This window comes from Scyliorhinus torazame, chromosome 5 (genome assembly GCF_047496885.1).
Source record: "Scyliorhinus torazame isolate Kashiwa2021f chromosome 5, sScyTor2.1, whole genome shotgun sequence".
NCBI classification, from domain to species: domain Eukaryota; kingdom Metazoa; phylum Chordata; class Chondrichthyes; order Carcharhiniformes; family Scyliorhinidae; genus Scyliorhinus; species Scyliorhinus torazame.
Genome location: NC_092711.1, coordinates 263,173,710 through 263,190,933, shown reverse-complemented (window position 1 = coordinate 263,190,933; position 17,224 = coordinate 263,173,710). Strand labels below are relative to the sequence as shown.

The 17,224-nt window shown below is 50.4% G+C and overlaps 1 protein-coding gene across 15 annotated transcripts in view; it reads left to right on the top strand.

The window, feature by feature from the left end:
- Positions 1-17,224, top strand: part of dlg3 (discs, large homolog 3 (Drosophila)) — a 1,021,949-nt gene that overhangs the window by 990,061 nt on the left and 14,664 nt on the right. The window contains exon 24 of one of the 15 annotated variants that reach the window (XM_072505481.1): positions 15,167-15,233. The exons of the other annotated variants lie outside the window; for them this stretch is intronic. Within the exon in view, the coding sequence (XP_072361582.1) occupies positions 15,167-15,210 (44 nt within the window). The 3' untranslated portion in view covers positions 15,211-15,233. The remainder of the gene's footprint in view (positions 1-15,166; positions 15,234-17,224) is intronic. 15 annotated transcript variants of the gene reach the window in all.

Sequence of the window (17,224 nt, the reverse complement as noted above, 5' to 3'; positions counted from 1 at the left end):
TCCCAGTCCACTTTAGCCAATTCGACCTCCATTGTAATTGCCTTCAAGTTTACGACTCTTGTTTCTACCCTCCAGCTAAATGTGAAACTCTTATCGTGCTATGACCACTTTTACATAGAGGATCCTTCATCATGAGGTCATTAATTAATCCCGTGTCATTAAACATTACTCGATCTAAGTTAGCTCCCAAGAGGGTTCTCCCTCGGCACTGCCCCTGGCTGCCAGGTGCTGCCCTGGCAAGTTCCTCTCCCCCGGGGGCTGTACTTACCTGTGCACCCTCAGCAGGTTCCCTTCGACTGTTTTACGTTTTGCAAAACCTGTTGTAAACCTCGCTGATATGTTGTCACACCAGCAAGGGGTTCTGATTCAGTGGGGAAAGCACTTTAATGCGATGTTGGTTCATTGAAATGAGTCTCCCAACCTTTGTTACATCACCGGCGAGGGGCGAGAAAAATCAGAAAACGAGATCTCGCTGGCGAGATTCCCGTATTCTGACTCGCACAAAATTTTCTGTTCATGTTGCTTTTTGTGCGTGCTATGAATGCGGCCGCAAAATAACAGCAACTGTTTCCGAAGATTTAAAAGATTGACACCAAGATTTTTTTTTTTAATAAACATTTTATTGGGATATTTTTGGTATTGTAACAACCAAATAAACAATATACATGAAACCATAAACATAGTGCAAAAGCCATTTACCTCTCGAACAGATCCCTCCCTTATTGACCTACTCTAATCTGAACTACTCTTTCCCCCCCCCCCCCCTGTCTGCTGACGATTAATTTCACGCAAAGAGGTCGACGAACGGTTTCCACCTCCGGGTGAACCCTCACGGTGACCCTCTCAAGGCGAACTTGATTTTCTCCAAACAGAAAGCTAGCCATGTCCGATAGCTAGGTCTCCGACTTCGGGGGCTTTGAGTCCTTCCATGCTAATAGGATCCGTCTCCAGGCTACCAGGGAAGCAAAGGCCAGAACATTTGCCTCTTTCTCCTCCTGGAATCCCGGGTCTTCTGACACCCTGAAAATTGCCACATCTGGATTCAGCGCCACCCTTGTTTTTAACACCGTGGACATGACATCCGCAAACCCCTGCCAAAATCCCCAAAGCTTTGGCCATGTCTAAAACATGTGGACATGGTTCGCCGGTCCTCCCGCACATTTTGCGCACCTGTCCTCCACCCCAAAGAATCTGCTCATCTGGGCCACTGTCATATGAGCCCGGTGAACAACCTTAAATTGTATCAGGCTGAGCCCGGCACATGTTGCGGACGTGTTGACTCTACTCAATTCGTCTGCCCATAGACCATCCTCTATCTCACCTCCCAGCTCCTTCTCCCACTTGCGCTTCAGCTCCTCGGTCTGCGTCTCCTCCGACCTCATAAGTTCCCTGTAAATGTCAGAGATGCTCCCTTTTACCCACCCTCTGGAAACTACCCTGTCCTGAATCCCCCCTAGCGGTAGGAGCGGGAAGGTTGACACCTATTTACGAAGGAAGTCCCGCACCTGCAGATGCCTGAATTTGTTTCCCCTCGCCAACCCAAACTTTTCATCCAATGCCCTCATACTCGGAAAGCTACCCTCTATGAACATATCCCCCATCCTCTGAATCCCCGCTCTTCGCCATAACTGGAACTCCCCGTCCATACTCCCCGGGGCGAACCGGTGATTATCACAGATTGGGGCCCAGACCGATGCTCCCACATGCCACCTCCACTGGCCCCAAACTCTCAGGGCCGCCACCACCACTGGACTGGTGGAGTACCGTGCCGGCGGGAACGGCAGAGGCGGTTACCAATGCCCCCAAACTGGTGCCCTTACGTGAAGCCGCTTCCATACGCACCCATTGTTGTTCTTTTTAGCCTTAGTTTATTAGCTCTGATTACGTCACCTTTGCTCACGGGTCGCCAGGTATCTTTCTGATACCGCCACGTGGTTCAAGTTCAAGTTATGATTAATAAGTCAGCACACCGCTTAGTAAGATTGAAATCAACGGTCATTTATTATATACAACAAGTAATGTTTATACAATAATCCTACTATCTATATAATAAACCTATCACTACTGGCCAATACTTAACTTTAGGAAGAGCCCACCAGGTCAGGGAAACGAATGGCTTATCCAATAGGATTTGGCTCGCGGGATTCAAAAGGCTGATACAGGTCGATGTCTAGGAGTCTTTATCGGATAGCGATCGCTGGATTCAATCTTACAGTTGCCGGTTGATGTTCTTGCGAAGGTCTCAAGCAGGCGAAGGGAGAGAGAGAGAGATCGGAACTTGGCCCCTCACTTTATAGGGCCCAGGGGCTTCCCGCCTCTCGGGGAGGCCCTTGACCCTGAGTCCCAAGTGATTGGACTTGTTCCCAATCACTGGGTTCGATACGTCCAATTGCGAGGCGATTCCCCGATCGGGGGGGTGGTCGTTCACCTGCCTTTGTTTCGGCCACTGCAGGCGCCGACAGGTCTGGCCCGGTATTCAATTGCTAATATGTTGCAATTGTTCCCGGGGATAGCCGATTAAACTGCAGATGTCTGGGTTGATGGGCTGCTAATAGTCCTGAGTATAACTGCAGATGTCTGGGTTGATGGGCTGTTAATAGTCCTGAGTATCGATCTGGGCCGACTTCCCCAGAGCCGAATATGATATTCTGCCTGCAGCTGTCCGTTTGTGTCTTGTTACCTGCTTTTCCCATCAGCCTTTCCGGTTAGCCATTTTAAATCGGGTTTTGGCCAAATTAATCGGGAAGCAGCCATTTTAAGTGGCTACATTCCCGCCTTGCGATCCTAACGCGAAGCGTGAAGGATCACATAAATTTTGTCCTTTTCGTTCCTTGACCGGGAGGGGGGGGGGGGCGGGCAACTCCTACATGGCCACTACTCTGATCCTAGCTATGCACAAAAATTTACCTAAACAATTCTTGAGGGCGCTATGTCAGGCAGGGGCATTATCTAAAAAAATAAAACTGGGAACCTCTAGTTTTACCTCAATACTCTATACTCACTAAACATTGCATTATCCTATCTTCCTAAAACATACAACAACAATCACAACATTTAATATACTCTTTCCTGGCTTGGCAGTCAAGCTCAGGATCATACTTTTTTTTAATGAAACGTTTTGTACATCTCTTTATTTACAGTAATAACGCAAGTGAATACTCTTTATTCTTTATAGGTCGCGGGGGTCTGGTCATAGCCGAATATCGGGGATCGGATCCGATATACCCGGGTTCGAGCGCGGTACGCTCTCCTTTTCCACTTGCGGAGGCGCATGGTCTGTACTGCACAGCAGAGTATGGCCAATGCTAACAGTGCCTCAATGATGTACGATAAGGAGTACCAAGTTATGAACTTGGCACACCAGGATAATGCAGCGTGGCTGGTGACTGGGCCCTCGGTACTGCGGGGCAGTGAAACATTAACGGCAGGAGGGTTTGGAGTAATGGGGTCCGCGTTCCCGCGCAACCAAATGTCCAAACACAAGATGTTGAGCACGATGAAAGGAGTCCTCATGGCTGTCCTCTTTCTTTTCTTTCTCTGTGTTCTCCGGTCCTGGAGCTTCTGAAGTTCTGTAAAACAAGCATAGTATCTGTAACTACCTTGGTTTAATATCCGGTGTGTTAGTGTGTCTGTCCTTCTTGGGGCCAATTAAACCCTTATAATTGGTCACAATATGTGACTTCTCCCCCATTTTTTTTTCAAAACAAATGTTAGGACACGGCACACTTCCCCATGGTGGACCAGTGCTAAGTTTAGCATCCAAATGTTGTAGGATGTAAATAGCATTTGGCGGCAACCCAAAGGTTGCCTAAATAAATAAAACAGTTTTTGAAAGGAAAAGGTCGAATGAGATGCGTATGGGCCGCGACGGGTAAGATTTGGATGGAGTCCCCGGGTAGGACGGCTACCAATACCGTATGTCCCCTACCCGAGCGTTTTTGACCAACGGGGGGGGGGGGGGGGGGGGGGGGGGGGGGGCCAGGCAGGGCGGGTCTCACGCCGTTTCTCCACTGCCTGAGCAACCGACAAGAACGGACAAAAATGTAGTCATCATGGTGGGGTTGCTGTTCTGAATCCCCCGTCAAATCAGAAGAGCAGTTACGATCGGGCGTCTGATACCCGAACAAGTATCAGCTGAAAAGTTAGTTCCGCTGAACAAGCGTCTGGTGGCGGGGGGTGTCTGGGGCAAGTCCTCAGAGGTATCAGCCGAATGGGCGTGTGGCGGTGGTGGGTGTCTGAGGCAAGTCCTCAGAGGTTTCGGCAGAATGGGCGTGTGGCCGCGGTGGGTGTCAGTGGGAAAAAGTTAAAAAGGTCAGGTGAATGGGTGTGTGGCGGTGAGAACATTCTCCTGTTGGACGAACAACATTAAACAAACATACAAACAACTGAAACATTCTGCAGGTTCCATCAGGAAGGACAACACTTTTCACCAAATGTCTCCTTTAAATCATCATGTGGACACCTCAGTTCTCTGTTGCGAACAGGGTCGCAAAAGGGTTGGCGGCTTGGGAGTCAGACCCGAGGCCGTCACCTTCTCCCGGGTGCCAAACTCTGGAGTGAATTAGGGCGGAAAGGGCTGCTTGGTGTGAGTTGGGTCGTCCTCGTCGTTGCGGACGAGTCTGCAGGAGTTGTCGTGGTGCCAATGAGTAGGGTCGAGTTGGGTGGGGACAAAGTCGGGGTCGTCCGGGTGGTTCGGTGGTGTGGTTTATCTAAGTAAGTGATGAGGAAGGGGTCACTGGAGTCGAAGTCGGAGTTGCTGGGTGTGGGACCAGGATAGTAGGGAGGCGTGCTGTGGCTGTCGTCAGAGTCACAGTCGCTGTCTGTGCTGCTGCAGTCTGTGGGCGTTCCGGGGCGGAGCGTAAAGTTCGTGGGTGGAGTCGGTGGCGCGTCCGTGTCTGGGCTGGACGTGGAAGGGGTGGGTGTGGTTACGTTGGCTGTGGGCGGGGTTTGGTCTGCTGCGTCAAGCATGACGTGGTGGGAGTGGTTTGACTGTGCTCCATAAACCTTTAGCTGGTTTATGTGAAACCATGCAGTCTTACCATTTTGGTATTTGATTTTATATACCGATGGGCTTATTTTATCCGTAATGGAGTACGGACCTGAGTTTTTCGGAGACAGAAATGTGCTGGGGTTATACACGGACAACATCACTTGTTGTCCTATATTTTACTCCGTTGCATGTACTGCCTTAGCAAAACAGGCCTTGCTCTGTTTTCTTTTAGTGCCCAGTTTAACAGCGGCTGCTAACTGAGCCGTTTTTACATTTATAAGTAATTGTTCAACGGTTTTCTCGTGGGTGAGGGCCGTAACTTCAGGGCTGGTCAAGTCTAAACCCAACAAGTACTCTGTCCCTTTCATGGGGCGTCCTGTCATGAGGGTGTGTGGGGTGAAACCTGTGGAGGTGGAAACAGTGTTACGCAAAAACATCAGCGCAAAGGGGAGGACCGAATCCCAAGTGGTGTTGTACTGCTGGACCATTTTTCAAAGGGTTGTTCTTAGGGTCCGATTCATGCGCTCCACTATACCACTCGACTGAGGGTGGTACGCAATGTGAAATTTTTGGGTTATGTCAAATATCGTGAGGACGTTCTGCATGACCCGTCCCATAAAGTGAGAACCTTGGTCCGATTCAATACTGCGGGGGAGTCCCCATCTTGTAAAAATGTGGTGGGTTAGGATTTTGGCTGTGGTTTTTGCGGTGTTGGTGCGGGCTGGAAATGCTTCCACCCACTTTGTAAAAGTGTCTATGACCACCAGAACATATTTATAGCCATTCCTGCAAGGGGGCAATGGACCTATAAAATCGATCTGGAGGTTAGTCCAGGAGCCGTTAACGGGTCGGGTATGGCTGAGATGTGCCTTTTTGGCATATCTATCTGGGTTGTTCTGAGCTCAGATGAGGCAATTCTCGTGTAATGGGATACATCCTCTTTGAGATTAGGCCACGAACACAGCTGTTTGAGGTGGGCTGCGGTGGGTTTGATTCCCTGATGTCCATGACCATCATGGAATAAACAGATCATTTGATTCCTATCCTGCTCAGGAACTACAAAAAGGGTGTCCTTTAGCACCACACCGTCATGGGTGGTTATTGTATTTCTGTACCTCTCGTATGAGGCTGGAAACTTCCCTTTCACGATTTCAGTGAGAGCGCTATCCTGCTTCTGGGCCTCTACTAGATCTTCGATCCTAGTCTGCGCGACCTGAACTGCACTCACTGGCGCACTCACTGGGCCCCACTTGGGGGCTTCCAAAAATACCCATGCCTGGATCCTGCCTTAGCCAGTGCGTCGGTTTTTACATTTCCAGGGGGGGAGGAACGATGGTGGCTGCGGACTTTTATAATGCCAAAAGACCTGTTCTTGGCTTTTTCCAGAATATGGCGGAGTAATGGGGCTGAGGGGAGGGGTTTCCCATCCGCGGAAACAAATCCTCTCGTTTCCCAGAGGGGCAGAAATTCAGTGAGGCTGTTGCACACGTATAGACTGTCTGAATATATGTCTGCTGGGCTGGGGAAGGAATCTGGGTGCTCTATAATGTAAGCGATGGCCGCAAGCTCTGCTGCCTGCACGCCTAAGTGTCCGGGTAATTTTAATGCGATTTCCTCGAGGGCGGGTCCCTGCGCGTCCTCCACATAAACCTGTTATGCGTTGCCCATCCAGGACTGTGGAAGATCCATCCACATAGATCCTAATGGGGTCACACGTGTCCGGGTGAGGGGGGTTCTGAGATGGAGTAGCTAGTTTTCTGGGGGGGTTTTTAGCTATAAATTATGGTGGGGCGAGGTGATTTCACACTCATGGGGGGTTCCGGGGTACTGTAGATTGTCCGCTAAGTATGTGTGAGTCTTTGTCCGTTTTACTGTGATGTCCCGTCCTTGTAAGAGAAGGGTCCACCTAGCAGCGCGGATTTGGCTGACGGTACCGTCTTTAAGTCGTCCGTCTAGTAAAAGGTGGGTGGGGCTGTGCTCGGTCAAAATTGTGATGGGGTTCAGTCCGGTAATGTATGAGAAGTACTGGACTGCCCAGAAAACTGCGAGCAGGTGCCTCTCACAGGCTGAGAATCCCTGCTCCACAGCATCTAAAATCCGGGAGGCATAAGCTACGGGTCTTAGCTGGTCGTGCCGTTCCTGCAGGAGCACGGCTGAAAGGGTGCGGTCTGTGGTCACTACCTCTATGGCGTAAGGGGAAAGCGGGTTGGGAACTTGTAGTGCGGGGGCGGCTATGAGCGCCTGTTTTAATGATTCCACAGCATCCGTATGCTGCGGAAGCCATTCCCAGGGGGCTCCTTTCTTTAGGAGGTCTGAGAGGGGCGCTGCCTTGCTGGCGAAACCGTCAATGTGGTTTCGGCAGTAGCCAACCAGTCCTAAAAACGACCGGAGGGCTGAAACGTGTTGGGGAAGGGGCAATTTAGCGATCGAGTCAATTCTTTTGTGCTCGATCTCGCGTTTGCCGTGTGTGATGATAGTACCCAAATATATCACCTTTTCTTCCAATATCTGGGCCTTTTTGGGGTTGACTTTACAGCCAATGGAGTGTAGTAATTCCAGGAATTCGGACAGAAGCTCAATGTGCTCTTCCTTTGTGTCTGTCTGCAGTAGTAGATCGTCTACATACTGTACCAGACATTCGGGGCGAGAAAATTTTGCTAGTCCATTTGCCAGCTGTCGGTGGAAAATGGAGGGGGAGTTGTGGAAGCCTTGTGGCAGGCATGTCCACGTGTACTGCTGCGCTCTGAAAGTGAAGGCAAATTTATACTGGCACGCCTTTACCAATGGAATGGACCAGAACCCATTACTGACGTCCAAAACCGTGAAATATCGGGCATGGAGTCCCTGTTTGAGCATGGTCTCGGGACTTGTTGCAACGGTGGGGGCTGCTGCGGGGGTGACTTTATTGAGTTCCCGATAATCAATGGTCAAGTGCCATGATCCGTCGGGTTTCCTTACTGGCCAAATCGGGGCATTATTAGTTGAGGCTACCGATCTTAGGACGCCCTGCTCTAATAAGCTTTCTATGACCTTTAGGATTTCTCCCTCTGCTTCTAGGGGAAATCCGTACTGTTTTTGGGGTCTTGGGTCCGGTCCGGTTATTTGTACGGAACCGGTCATTCGTCCACAGTCGTGTTTGTGGGTTGCAAATGCTGCCCTGTTCTTTTGCAGGACTGCCCTAACCTGTCGGTCCGTGCTGAGTGTGGTGGGGTTGAACCAAAACTCGCCTACTGCGCTAATTTTGTTCGTATAATCCCCTATATTGAGTGTTGCGGGGGCTCTAGCGGATTTCGCCATCTTCCAGACACACTGGTTGACTGGATCGAAAGAGAGGTAGTGAGAGTTCATAAAGTCGATCCCTAAAATGTGCTCTGCTGTTGGGGGCAGGTCGACTAACACTACGGGGTGTTTTGTATTAATAGTTCCGATCTAGATGGGTACAGGGGTCGTGATATGTCCCTGTTGTGAGTGGCCTGTGAAGCCGCTGAGGGTGATAGTGGCTGTGGTGGGCCACGTGTCCTTACCAAGGGTGGAGGAATTTAAGGTTGTGTGGGACCCTCCTGTGCCCCAGAGAAGCTCGATCGGCTGTCCCCTAACCTTTGCTGCGACTACGGGTCGTCCTGACCTATCCCAAAGGGTATCGCAGACCCAGCTGGGGGAGCCTGTACACCGTCAGTCCGTTCCGGTCAAGTCTGTCTGATCGGACTGGGCGCTAACGCTATGTATGGGCTCTGCCTTTTTCTTATTGAGAGTGCCTGTCTGTTGGGCTCTCTGTGGTTTTTTAGGGGCCTTGCATTCTTTGGCAAAATGTCCCAACTGTCTGCAATTGTAGCATTCTTGCGGTTTTGCTGGGGGGCTGCTCTTTCCCTCGTTTACCCAGGCGGGGTTGTGGAGAGTGGTTCTTACTGCCTGCACGTCTGCGGCGGCTTGGTTTTCCTCAGGGGTTCTAGCTGCGGATTTACCGTGAGCCGCTTGTTCCCAAACGTGGGACAGTCTTTTGACCAACCACTTCTCATTATGAGCCTCCTCCGAGGGGTCATAATTACTACAGGCATTCTGTCCTGCTTCGGTGGCATGGGAGATAAGGGTGCGGGTCCATTTGGCCATATTGTCTGCGGACAAATGGGCACGGTCTACGTTGCCAAAAACGGCCTCAAAGTGAATCCACAAGCGTCCTGCGAACGCTGTGGGGTGTTCAGACTTTTTCTGTCTGCATTTATTTAGACCATCTACGGGGTCGCCGCGGTTGTACCCGATCGCATCCAGGATCGCGGTATGCATTTCTACAAGGGTGCCTCCTCCTACATTCTGTGGGTCGGGAAGGGCTGCTGCGACCGATGGGTCTAAGCTGAGGACCGTGAGCTTTACCTGCTCTTTCTCATCCAGGTCGTACATGGTCGCCTGGTGTTTGACGGTGGCAAAGAAATGGTGTGGGTCTGAAGCGGGGAGGAACGGTGCGATTTTAGCACACGCGTCCCGTAATTGGGTCACTGTGAGGGGGGTGGAATATAAGACTTCCGCCTCATCTGCTGTGGCGGTGCGGTGGGTTGTTACAGGGTTCATGGGAGCCTGTATTACCTGCTGTGTGGGGGGTGGGGGTGCTCTCCTCCTTTGGGGTTTTCCCTGCGCACATGCTCCCTGAACATATCTCTGTGCTGTCTCTTGCAGTTCTTCCCAATCAGGGCCGTCTTCCTGGTCTAAACTTTCCCCCAAAGGTGTCTTGGAATCCCTTTTGGACAGAAAGCATTGCTTGCAGGTCTGCAATTTGCTTTCGGCACTTTGCATGGTCCAAGGTACTCTGCCTTTGTTCCATGGTTGCAGCGCGGAGCGCTCTCAAGGCTGCCTTGAGATCACTACATTGCTTCTGTAGTGTCTCCACCTACTTCTCCGTCTCTTTCTTAACCAGGATGGCACGCTGCGTGTCCTGATAAGCTTTCTCATACTGGGATTGAAAACTGCTTAAATGCGCCAGACAAGACTGGTGACCCCGTTTGGCGTCAGCCACCTCTTCGTCTTTGGCTTCGAACTGTCTTTTCAATTCCAGGTTCTCTTTTTCCATCTCGCATACATCGATTTTACTCATACGATGTATGCCTTCTATTTCTTTTCGGAGCATCCTGACGACCTCCTCTGTGCCTCGCAATTGTGCCATGCAGGACACGATTGCCATCGGCTTGCGTGCTTTTGCTAAGCTTTTCTTATGGATTTCACTCATGTTCTCCCACCAAGTATGCCCTATACTTCCGGGACCTGAGTCGTCATTATTACAGAAACCGCTCCACACGGGCCATCCTTTGCCCTGCAGAGATTTGCGAATTTCCACTTCCCAAATGGGACACTGTCCCACTTTAATGCTGCTGATCGGTGCGACCGCAAATTCTTCGGGGTTCATGAGGCATTGCATTGCCTGCATGGCCACCTCTCTTATCTGCTCGCTATGTTCAAATTTGGAACAGGGGGCTAAGGTGGTGTCGTAGATGCGGGTACGGCTTGCGCTAATTTCCGAAAATACCGACTTCCGACAGTTTTGACGCAACAAAAATCTATCAGTTTTACCTTATAACCCTGTTAGTTACGCATGCATACACACACTTCCGAATTGTGAATTATTAACCAGAACCGCTTGAACACTTGTGGTTTTTTTGTTTTTGTTTTCCGATTGGATTCTAATTCAAATTGTTGGAGTTCTCCCGGAGTGGTTTTCCACTTCTATGTCGGGTCCCGGCGGAGTCGCCAATTATGTTGCTCTTTTTAGCCTTAGTTTATTAGCTTTGATTACGTCACCTTTGCTCACGAGTCGCCAGGTATCTTTCTGATACCGCCACGTGGTTCAAGTTCAAGTTATGATTAATAAGTCAGCACACCGCTTAGTAAGATCGAAATCAACGGTCATTTGTTATATACAACAAGTAATGTTTATACAATAATCCTACTATCTATATAATAAACCTATCACTACTGGCCAATACTTAACTTTAGGAAGAGCCCACCAGGTCAGGGAAACGAATGGCTTATCCAATAGGATTTGGCTCGCGGGATTCAAAAGGCTGATACAGGTCGATGGCTAGGAGTCTTTATCGGATAGCGATCGTTGGATTCAAACTTACAGTTGCCGGTTGATGTTCTTGCGAAGGTCTCGAGCAGGCGAAGAAGGGAGAGAGAGAGAGATCGGAACTTGGCCCCTCACTTTATAGGGCCCAGGGGCTTCTCGCCTCTCGGGGCGGCCCTTGACCCTGAGTCCCAAGTGATTGGACTTGTTCCCAATCACTGGGTTCGATACGTCCAATTGCGAGGCGATTCCCCGATCGGGGGGTGGTCGTTCACCTGCCTTTGTTTCGGCCACTGCAGGCGCCGACAGGTCTGGCCCGGTATTCAATTGCTAATATGTTGCAATTGTTCCCGGGGATAGCCGATTAAACTGCAGATGTCTGGGTTGATGGGCTGCTAATAGTCCTGAGTATAACTGCAGATGTCTGGGTTGATGGGCTGTTAATAGTCCTGAGTATCGATCTGGGCCGATTTCCCCAGGGCCGAATATGATATTCTGCCTGCAGCTGTCCGTTTATGTCTTGTCATCTGCTTTTCCCATCAGCCTTTCCGGTTAGCCATTTTAAATCGGGTTTTGGCCAAATTAGTCGGGGAGCAGCCATTTTACGTGGCTACACCATGCCGACCCCTCTCCCACCACCCACTTCCTGATCATGGCTATTATAGCCGCCCAATAGTTGCTAAAATTTGGCAGCGCCAGCCCGCCCTCTCCCCGACTCCGCTCAAGCATTACCTTCCTTACTCGCGGGGTCTTGCCGCCCAGACGAAGCCCGTGATCACTCTGTTGGACTACAGAATAAAGATGGGGAGACACTGAAATACAAATAGGAATCTTGGGAGGACCGTCATCTTCACCTTTTGCACCCTCCCAGCCAGAGACAACGGAATATCGTCCTTCATTTGGTCCACCAGCCGGGCCAGATTCAATTTATGCAGCCAGTCCCATTCCCGCGCCACTTGGATGCCTAGGTACCCAAAGCTTCCCTCTACTAACCTAAATGGCAGTCTCCCAGTCGCCTCTCCTGTCCCCTTGCCTGGACCACAGACATCTCACTCCCATATTAAGCTTATACCCCGAAAACCGGCTAAATTCCCCTAGAGTCCTCATGATTTCTTCCATCCCCTCTATTGGGTCCGAAACATACAGAAGCAGGTCATCCGCATAGAGCGAAACACTCTCCAGCCCCTCAAGGCTCTCACAGCAATTGCCAACGGTTCTATAGCCAGCGCAAACAACAGTGGGGAGAGGGGGCATCCCTGCCTCGTTCCCTGGTGCAGTCTAAAATACTCCGGTTGCCCTATTCGTCCGTACACTTGCCACAGGAGCCTGATACAGTAACCTGACCCAGTCAATAAAGCCCCGCCCGAATCCGAAATGTCCCAGTCTCTCCCACAGATAGTCCCAGTCTATCCGATCAAAAGCCTTTTCTGCATCCATTGCGATCACTACCTCCACCTCCCTACCTTCCGGGGGCATCATGATCACATTTAACAGCCTTCTTACATTGGCCAGCAACTGCCTGTCCTTAACAAACCCTGTCTGGTCCTCCCCAATAACGTTCGGAACACAATCCTCGATCCTGGAGGACAAGATTTTGGCCAGCAACTTGGCATCTACATTCAACAAGGAGATCGGCCTGTAGGACCCACACAGCTCCGGGTTCTTGTCCCACTTAAGAATCAGCAAAATCATTGCCTGCGATATCGTCGGGGGCAACACCTCTCTTTTTCCCTTGCCTCATTGAACATCCTCAACAACACCGGCCCCAATATCCCCGAGAATGTTTTATAAAATTCCACTGGGTACCCGTCCGGACCCGAGGCCTTCAAGGCCTCCACTATCTCTTCCAGGCCAATTGGGGCCCCCAGCCCTTCTAGCCGCTCCCCGGCCACCTTTGGGAAATTCAGCCCCTCCAAGAAGTGCCTCATCCCCTCCGGCCCCGTAGGGGGTTCCGACCTGTGCAGCTTGCTGTAGAAGTCCCTAAATGCCTTATTCACCCCTACTGAATCACCAACTAGGTTCCCATATCCGTTGTTTACTTTCCCTATCTCCCTCCCTCTTCCTAAGCTGCTGTGCAAGCATTCTGCTCGCCTTCTCTCCATGTTCATAGATCGCCCCACTTGGCTTTCTCAGCTGCTCCACCGCCCTCCCTGTGGTCAGCAAGCTAAACTCCACCTGTAACCTCTGCCGTTCCCTTAAAAGCCCTGCCTCTGGGGTCTTTGCATATTTCCTATCAATCTGTAGTAACTCCTTTACCAGTCAGTCCGTCTCTGCCCTGTCCACCTTCTCCCTATGGGCCTGGATCGAGATCAGCTCCCCCTGACCACCGCCTTCAGTGCTTCCCACACCACTGCTGCTGAAATTTCCCCCGTGTCATTGATCTACAGGTAGCTCTGAATACATTTCCTCAGCCGCTCGCACACCCCTTCATCTGCCAAAAGTCCCACATCCAACCTCCAGTGCGGGCGCTGGTTACTGTCTTTACTAACCTGCAGGTCAACCCAGTGCGGAGCATGGTCTGAGATTATAATCGGCGAGTACCCAGTGTCCACCACCCCAGCCAGCAAGGCCCTGCTCAAAATAAAGAACTTAATCCGGTAATACACTTTATGCACGTGAGTAGAACTTCTTCACCCTCGGCTGCCCAAATCTCCATGGATCCACCCCTCCCATCAGCTCCATGAACACTCTTAGTTCCTTTGCCATTGCTGGCACCCTGCCCGTTCTCAAGCTTGACCGGTTCAAGCCAGGGTCCATAACTGTGTTGAAGTCCCCTCCCATGACCTGTGCGAGTCAAGGTCCAGTATCCTCCCCAGCATCCTCTTTATAAACTCCACATCATCCCAATTTGGCGCATACACATTTACTAATACCACTTGCACCCCCTCTAGCTTCCCACTGACCACAATGTACCGACCTCCCACGTCCGAGACTATTCTACCCACCTCAAACACCACCCGCTTATTGATCAGGATCGCGACCCCTCTAGTCTTTGAATCTAGTCCCGAGTGAAAGACCTGACTGACCCAGCCTTTCCTCAGTCTAACCTGGTCCGTTACTCTAAGGTGGTCCCCTGCAACATTACCACGTCCGCCTTCAATCCCCTGAGATGCGCAAACACACGTGCCCTTTTGACCGGCCCATTTAACCCTCGAACATTCCTGGTGATCAGCCTAGTTGGGGGGCTCATTGCCCCCTCCCCTCCGCCGATCAGCCATCCCCTTTGTAAGGCCCGCCTCCAGCCCGTGCTCCGCGCCTCCACCGGTCCATCCCCAGGCAGTCCCTGCCCCCAACCTCCTTTCTGTCCCTCAGCCCAAGTATCTCCCTCGTCAGCAGAACATTCGCCCCCCCCCTCCCCTGCCCCTAGTAACAATACCCTGTAACCCAACCCCTTTACTAAACCAAACATGTGCACACACCCCACTGCGCTTCCGAGAGCTAGCTCGCCCAGCTAGCTTGGGACACCAAGATTTTAAATAAAAGCAAAATACTGGATGCTGAAAATCCACTTCTTTAGTCCTTAAAGCAACACTCTTTATCTTCCATCTACGTTATCCTTCTCAGTCTGTCCTTGGTTCTGACCTATCCTTGACCTTCTATTCTGCTCCAGCTTCTCCACCGTCCCTCTCCAATGACACGGGCGGGATTTGCCGACCACCCCACCAGCATGATCTACCGGCCCCTCCCTTGTCAACGGGATTTTGTGTTGATAGCACCCCTCGCCGTCGGGAAACCCACGCACTGGCACGAGACCGTAATTTCCCACTGGTGTGAACAGCTGGTAACTCCTGTCCTATATAATCCATAACGTTCCTGCCCCTCTTCAGAGTCGTCATATGGGCTCAAAACTTTAACTGTTTCTCTCTCCATGCTGTCAGATTTACTGAGTTTATCCAGTATTTTCTAACTTAGTCCTGAATTTCACATTTAACCTTAATACTGAGTGTTGAAGACTTTTTTAAGAGGGTTGGGAAAACGCGAAGTGCATTGCGAGAATTGTTGATTAAAGAAGACACCTTGGCCTGTAACTTCCTCAAAGTTGCAATCTCTGCTGGATTGCCATTCTTGATGGATTTACCCACACGGCGATTCCAAAGTCCATCTCTCACCCATCATTCCTCCCTCAGGTTGGGTGAGGCAAGACCAGCGAAGCACGCCCTGGCTGCAGTGAAGTGGAATAACTGGGGCAAAGAGGTAAGAAACATCCCCTTTTTATGGCACTAGGTGCTGTAAAGAAGGTGTTTAAAGGGACAATTAAAAGATAAGTGGCTCTAATCCGGGGAGTGGAGATGGTGAGGTCAGGTCAGGAGAGGGTGGGGGCTCGGGTTGGGGTGGTCGAACCCCTGGGAATTCATGTGTGTGGAGGATGGCCCGTGCGAGGCTGGGTTTGAGCTTTTTAAATAGTTACTCTGGAGTTAGAAGTCATTATTTTCCTCTAACTCTTATAGAGTAACTATCGGGGTAAAACTGACAGAGCCATTTAAAGTTAGCAATTTAAATCGCTTCTGTCAGATGGTTCCCAGCGCAGTACAATTGTCCAGAGGAAGTTAGCACTTCGGGGCAATTGCCGGGTAAACACGTATGTGAGAACTTCCGAGAGCAGTGTTTTTCAAATTTTTTTCCTGGGACCCACTTTTACCAACTGGTCAACCTTCGGGACCCGTGCCGCCTTTTGTGGCTCACACCGGCAGACCTACGTGATGACAAATCCCAAATTTCTTTACCCGTCAGTCTGGCCTCCATGAAAGTCGAGATGGATTTGCAGGTACAGCATTAGTTATTTTATTTAGCTTGCAAGCTTGTTTCATTTCACAGAAGCATAGGACACATCTAGTCTCCTACATCCCGGAAAGCGAATGAACAAAGAGACAAAGGGATCTCTGCAAATCAATTCAAATGGTATCAAGTTTCACATACACGATTCCCATAGGTCAGCCTATACCCCTCCTGACCTAGTCAGACATTCTGATTGGCTCACTTCCAATCCCTTCCTCTGGCCCCTATTACCCAGCATCCTTTTCTCCTCCTATGGTGGACACACCTCTTCCTGCTTTGCCATGCGGTTTGAAATCCTTTGTCTGTGAACTCACCAGAATGAGACTGGCCTATCTCTACATTACAGTAACTAATATCTCTAAAGTAACTATTTTATATCACATTCGTCATTCCCTCCTTTTATCATTCCATGATAACCAAACTAGCCAATCCATAGCTACGGTCCCTCATCTAAAAAGATCTGTCACTGCATTTCCAATTCCTGGCGTAGCCCCCCCTTCATCTGCTGCACCCTCATGGATTTTGACAGCTAAGATTTTAGGGGCGTTGATCTGTTCCAGTGTACCCCGCATTCTACCCATCACACATTTAAGGATGGCTGGGCCCACAAAGATGCAGCCGATAGCCACCACTAAATACATGACCATATTTATCAACCAGTCCTTCCAACCTCCAAATCCCCAGTTACCCCAAGCGCCAGGATCCTGCATTCCGTCCAGGTGATCCCGTATGTGATCCATAAATTTAGTGATGTTAGCGGTCAAGTCCTGAACTCCCATGATACACTTGCTCTGCACTATGGCGCATACCCCACCCTCACGGGCCAGAAGATAGTCAAGAGCATACCGGTTCTGCATTGCAAACAACCGTAGCTGAGACAATTCCTTGGTTATTGCCCCGAGGGCTCCCAAGGTTTCATTTCCCAAGATGATAAGGCCACAAATAAAATAATTCCTATTGCTGACAGCCAAGGAACCCCCCAGTAGCCCAGTTTATCTAGCTTCAAAACGCCCATTCGGGTCGCCTAGCAATGCGGAAAGCCCTAGTCCCAACAGTGATATGAGAGACATTCCCCCAGCCACAAAGGAGCTGGAGGCCGGCGTTCAATGGAACGCAAGTGGTGTTGTAACAAACGCATTGGCCAGACGCCTGGGTGATATGGCACCTCCTGTCCGTACAGGTGGGGAACAGACATGTTATATTCGTTTCCACCTCTACCAGCAAACAGCCGTATCCTTCATTGCTGAAAAAATTCTCGTACGACCGGGAATCCCTATTGGGAGTGAAGTGGCTAGGTATATACGCCCTTCACCGTTGCAGCCTATCATACTGTGAATGGGAATTATCCCGAGGAAGGGGAAGGCAAATAGCCGGTGGTGCTGAACCCGGATCGTAAGGAAGAGTGACTT